Source organism: Gadus morhua, chromosome 15, assembly GCF_902167405.1.
Source record: "Gadus morhua chromosome 15, gadMor3.0, whole genome shotgun sequence".
Lineage (NCBI taxonomy): Eukaryota > Metazoa > Chordata > Actinopteri > Gadiformes > Gadidae > Gadus > Gadus morhua.
This window is the reverse complement of record NC_044062.1, coordinates 13,140,662-13,147,048: the sequence shown is the minus strand read 5'-3', so window position 1 is coordinate 13,147,048 and position 6,387 is coordinate 13,140,662. Positions and strand designations below refer to the sequence as shown.

Below are 6,387 nucleotides of genomic sequence, written 5' to 3'. Positions count from 1 at the left end.
ATTCCATCACAGCGGCTCCTCCAACATGACCTGTCTGTGTGGACTACGGCCCGGGACTTGATTAGAATACTTTTTTATTAGAACAATGAATTCATTTGTGGACCAAACAAACCAAAAAAATGTTACTGGGTGTTGATCTGGGTTGTTGAAATTTATGGTAGTCGTGAGGAAGACACTGCCCGTCTCATTATGTGTTTTCCTCAGCAGTCTGGCCGCTTCATCCAAGCGCACATTCTTTTATCCGCGCAGCCTGTAATCATAGCACGCGGCCCCTGGAACCCGCTCATTTCTCCAGAGGATCCCGTCTAGTGGGACTTGTTTCACATGTCTCATGAAAACATGTGAAAAAAAAAGAAGCATTTTTATGACTGTAATTTAGTCCGGGGTTAAGATCAGATCAAGATACGCGTGCGTAAAAATAATGCATTAAGGGCCGCTGTGAATAACTCGGGTGACTTCCTTAAGTCGATTTTCTGTACTAATCCAGTTTGCGTGTATGCCAAAAAACAACCACATAATGCAACAATGAAGCTACATGCACTGCGTCAGATACTGATTGTAATGACGTTTAATTTTTGACAGGTAACCAATCAGTCCCCGCCTAATTTCACGCAGCATGTGAGCGAGCAGAGCCAGGTGACGGACCGCGTGAGCCGCAGGTTGATTCGGACCTACCAGCTCTACAGCCGCACCAGCGGGAAGCACGTGCAGGTGCTGCCCAGCAAGAAGATCAACGCCATGGCGGACGACGGGGACGTGCACGGTAAGAGCCCGACCCACGGACCACCGGTAGCAGGCCTGTACGGTTCCTCCAATGCTGCTGGAGGTTAAAGCAATGATTTTGAGGCTTGTTTTTTTCCTCCTTTTAACTGACCTTTCCAACACATGAACTCGGGCTGTATTCGCCTACTATTCCCATTTGGGATTGTTAAAGTGTGAAATAATTATTAGGTATGTATCCTGTGTTCTGGTTTTAACGGCTCACGCACTCAAAGCTTTTCAATTGTTTGGTTTTGTTAAATGCATACGGACCTGATGCTTATTATTCGCCTGCTGATAACGAGGGGCGTTGAATGTAACCAAAAGGAAATATAGACCTAGGCCTATATAGAAATATTTCCCATAAATAACTAACTAAATTAATCAAAATAATCACAACTTTATCGCCAACTAGCCTACTGAAACAACTGGACCTCTGTGGTTTTAGTGTATACTAAAAAAAAATGAGCCAGCGCTTCGAGCTCAGAAAAAAAAAGTGAAATGGATTCAAGATCGTGCTGTAGGTGATTCTCCAGAGAGGGCCAGAGTCTGGAAGAGTCATTAGGAGTCATCTCACTTTTACCTCCCGAACGTTTCCCGCATAGCTCTCTCTCTCTCTCTCTCTCTCTCTCTCTCTCTCTCTCTCTCTCTCTCTCTCTCTCTCTCTCTCTCTCTCTCTCTCTCTCTCTCTCTCTCTCTCTCTCTCTCTCTCTCTCTCTCTCTCTCTCTCTCTCTCTCTCTCTCTCTCTCTCTCTCTCTCTCTCTCTCTCTCTCTCTCTCTCTCTCCTCCTCTCTCTCTCTCTCTCTCTCTTCCTCCCTCTCTCTGTCTCTGTCTGTCTCTCTCCCTCCCTCTCTCTCTGTCCCCACCCTCTCTCCCACCTCCACTGCCCCTTCCAGAACCAGAACAGGCCCAGCCGGACTGATTGCTTTATGCGCGCGGTTTAAAGCGGAGTTACGGGCTGTATTTTCAGTTTTTACTAGCAGGCCGACTTGATTTCTCATCAACCATCACCACCACCGTCATACACATTTTAGAGTTCAATGCAAAATATGGAGTGGTGGAAACAAAGCGATTTTTATATTTGTATTGGTTATTGATTATATGTATCTGTGGCAACAAATCGTCATTTTGGTAACCAATGAACAATCTATAGCCTAACGTGCATTTTAAAAACCATTGTATGTGTGTATGTTTGTGGGTGTGAGTGTGCACGTGTGCGCGTGCGTGTGTGTGCGCCAGTATTTCGCAAAATACTTTAAAGTCTACATATTTATGGAAAGCCTTTTATTAAAAATAAATATGATCAAATAAAGACACATACCTGTCATGAAAGTTGTTGATTTTAAATTAAAGATATTCTATTCATGAATATCCCATACTAATTCATATTAAAGCCAGCCTATATATATATATATATATATATATATATATATATATATATATATATATATATATATATATATATATATATATATGTATGTACATACATATATATAAATATGTATGCATACATATGTATATATATATATACATGTATATATGATGAAACAAACTTCCTTGAGGCCAGCAAGATGTGGGATGTCATATCATAAATCATATCAAACACTAAAACACAACATGTCTGAAGCTATGCTTTGTGTTTGTACATCTCTGTAGGGATAGAGACATGAAAACAGGGGCTTTATGTGTGAGGTCAACGCAGATTTATTAGAAAAAAGGAATTCTTGATGGGCCTGCCAAGATCGCCTCTTTAGCTTTCAAAGAGTCAAAAGACACGTGGTTTTATCATTTTTGAAAGAATTTCTGCTTGCATAAATCCCTTGGAATGGCCCCACAGGTTTGGATGTGTGTGTGTGTGTGTGTGTGTGTGTGTGTGTTATTGTGTGTGTGTGTGTGTGTGTGTGTGTGTGTGTGTGTGTGTGTGTGTGTGTGTGTGTGTGTGTGTGTGTGTGTGTGTGTGTGTGTGTGTGTGTGTGCATGCGTGGCAAAAGTGAGAGGGGGTATGAGAGTAATGCAACACAAGGATATATGTGTTTGAAAGAACAAAGTTTACAGACACACACACACACACACACACATACACACCCCCGGGTCCATGTTTCAGAGCTGACCCTCTAAACTGCTACAAACCTGTCATCAACGAATGCACCGAATCCCAAGGACGAGGATTAGCAAAGCAAGCTAATTTTCCTCTGTTTCTTTCCGCAGCTAAGCTCATCGTGGAGACGGACACGTTTGGCAGCCGTGTGCGGATCAAGGGCGCGGAGACGGGATTCTACATCTGCATGAACAAGAAGGGAAAGCTTGTCGGCAAGGTAAGGACCCACCCAACTCGGCTGTTCACCAGCACTGATTATAACTGGGTGCCCACATTGTAAAGTGTCCTTGAGTTTGAAAGGCGCTACATACATTTAATTTATTATTATTATTATTACTATTATTATTATTATTATTATAACGGCCACATGGCTAGTTTCAAACATGTCAAACGCTTTATGACAGGCCATGAGGTCAGCATTTGGAGAGGCATATTTAAGACTTAACAGTGAGATTGAAATGAAGAAATGAATGGCAAGTGTGAGTACAGAAGAGAACAGAAGCAGATCCAGGTTTCAACGTGGAACTGAGCACTGTGGTCCATGATTTCAAATCGCTGAAGGCCTCTCTGAGTATTACCATGCAGGTGTGGTCAGTTGTTTGGGTTGTTCTGGAAGCCAGGGTTAGGGTTAGGAGTGCAAGGGTTAGGGTATAGGGTTTCAGGCGTTCAGGTTTATGGCTAACATTAAGGTTAAGGTTAGAACTATACTAAAGCTAAAGTTATGGCCTGGAAGGTTTAGCAATTGAGTAAGGTTAGGTGTTGGCGATTGGGGCTCGGTGTTGTAGCTAGGGCTAGCGGTTATCTCAATGCCTCTCTCTCACGGTGCAGGCTAATAAATAAAGCAACCAACCTCTACCCCACACACCCACCCACTCCCCCACTCCCCCACTCCCCCAGTCCCCCAGTCCCAGCACCCTGCCTTGCACACCATCTGTCCCGAGCTACCTCTCTGCCTCCCACCAGCCCAGTCACAGCCTGCCAGGCTTGAGTGTGTCTTGACGTGCACATTAACGTGTGTGTGTGTGTGTGTGTGCATGTACGCGCTTGTGTGTGTGTGTGTGTGTGTGTGTGTGTGTGTGTGTGTGTGTGTGTGTGTGTGTGTGTGTGTGTGTGTGTGTGTGTGTGTGTGTGTGTGTGTGTGTGAGAGAGAGAGCACAAAAAGGAGAGAGTGACATCCAAAAGGGGAATTAAAAGCCAGTGAGTGTGTGTCCGTTTAGCATTTGGGTGTGTGCACATGCGTGTGTAGTGTGCATGCGCTTGGGTGATTTTGCACCCTCTCTCACCCCATTGGACTATATTTAACCATCAGCCTTTGACAAGGGGCACTTGCTGTTGTACTGCTGTTGTGAGGCCTACCCTGGGTGTAGCCTCACTAGCGAGGACGGTTCGCTGGTCGGTGGGTTGGTTGGTTGGTTGGTGGCCAATCCTCTTTTCTTGCGGTGTCTCTGTTGTCGAGGCTTTATGTCACCATGTGTGTAGTCCCTATTGGAGCTATCAATAGACCCGCCTGCTATTTCCGTCGTTGACATTGCGATATTTAAAGCAGACGCGGTGATCTTGCGGTCGAGTTTGGGGGGCATTCATTGAGCAACTCCAGAGGACCCTTGAGAGTGCCCTGAGGTTCTGGAGATCGATTGATCCGATCGATTGATAGATGAACCCGGCTCGTTATATCTGGCTGTGACAGCGGAAGTCAGGACCTCAATAAGAGTGGGGGTTCAAACGGGAGTGAGACTGAGGCGATCAGGGGTTGTTTGGGGGCTGTTACGGTGGCTCCGACCTGTGGGTGGGATAGTGATGGTTAGAGTGTAACTGGCTATAGCCAGTCATCCTTTAATACTACGCCTAACAACCCCTACCTGCTCATATTTACATGAACCGCAAAAATAGCTGTAGGACTTTTTGGATGAAAGCATCTGTCAAAATGGCTACATGGTAAATAGACTGATAGAGTTGAGGGTCATTGGATCGTGTGGGGTCCTGAATACCTTCATGGGGGGGGGGGGGGGGGTTTCTTCTGTATGTTTGCCAAAAGAAGAGGAGGAGGAAGAGCCATTGCCTATCGTCCTCTGCTTTTCTCTGATCTGCCACTGTAATGACTGTAGCATATGCTGCATGTGTGTGGGGAGGGCTACATGTGAATGCATGCATGCATGCGTGTTTGTGAATGTGCGTGTGTGTATTGTGTGTAGGTTGTGTGTGTGACTGTAGTGTGTGTGTGTGTGTGTGTGTGTGTGTGTGTGTGTGTGTGTGTGTGTGTGTGTGTGTGTGTGTGTGTGTGTGCATGCACAGTACCACCCAAGTGAGTAAGCCTTCATTCGCCTCCCCACCTCCCATGTGCAGATCTCATCGATCTGCAGAGAGAGTGAGAGAGTGACTCTAGCCTAATAAAGGACCCTTTTCTTAATCCTCCATTGTCTTTCCCTCCTTGTCCCTCCACAGAAAAACGGGCAGGGCCGAGACTGCATCTTCTCAGAGATCATGCTGGAGAACAACTACACGGCCCTGAGGAACGCACGCTACGAGAACTGGTACATGGCGTTCACACGCCGCGGCCGCCCGCGCAAGGGCTCGCGGACGCGCCAGCACCAGCGCGAGGTCCACTTCATGAAGAGGCTCCCAAAGGGGGCGCAGCCCGCCCAGCCGGCCCACCACCGCTCCTTCGACTTCCTCCACTACCCCTTCAGCCGAAGGACTAAACGCACGCACTACTCGGCCGACCAGTAGGGGGCGACGGAGCGGACGCTGGGGCAGATTGAGGAACTTTTTTGGGGGGGGAGAAGGAGAATAAACGTGACTTTGAATCGAAGAGGGAATTATGCCCGATGGCTCTTCGTGGCTCGCTCTCTCTCTCTCTCTCTATCCTCCATGACCTCCACAGACTTGAGTTTTTTTATACGGAACATTACCATATCTTTATGTAGGTTTTTTCTATTTTCTCAAATTAAGACTTAAACGCTGTAAAAAAAAAAGAAGAAAACACACAAGCAAGAAATCTATTTTTGTACTCCAGACTTTTAGTACTGACCTGTGTAAAAAAAAATGCAGATCCTAAAAATATGTTTATTTTTAGGTGCACATAACTTACGTCTGACCAATGAGAGAAGCGGATGTCTTAGTAGAATGTTGATGTTCTGAGTCATTTTTTTTTAACATTGTCCTTTCTCTTAGTCTTTTTTTGGGACTCTTGCCTGCTGCTTAATCAGACTTGAAGGGTGCTGGCGGACACGCACAGACAGACACACCCATGCACACAAAAACACACACATTCATGTTCGCACACTCACACACACACACACACACACACACACACACACACACACACACACACACACACACACACACACACACCACACACACACACACACACACACACACACACACACACACACACACACACACACACACACACAAAAACTCACACAGACAACGTGCGTACAGATACACACACACACACACACACACACACACACACACACACACACACACACACACACACACACACACACACACACACACACACACACAC

General features: G+C 45.9%; 1 protein-coding gene across 1 annotated transcript in view; it reads left to right on the top strand.

Moving 5' to 3' along the window:
* The window catches only part of fgf8a (fibroblast growth factor 8a), a 7,528-nt gene extending 1,373 nt beyond the window's left edge, over positions 1-6,155 (top strand). The window contains exons 3-5 of the mRNA XM_030378236.1: positions 583-763; positions 2,969-3,075; positions 5,301-6,155. Coding sequence (XP_030234096.1) covers positions 583-763; positions 2,969-3,075; positions 5,301-5,585 — 573 coding nt within the window. The 3' untranslated portion in view covers positions 5,586-6,155. The remainder of the gene's footprint in view (positions 1-582; positions 764-2,968; positions 3,076-5,300) is intronic.
* The last annotated feature ends 232 nt before the right edge of the window (positions 6,156-6,387 follow it).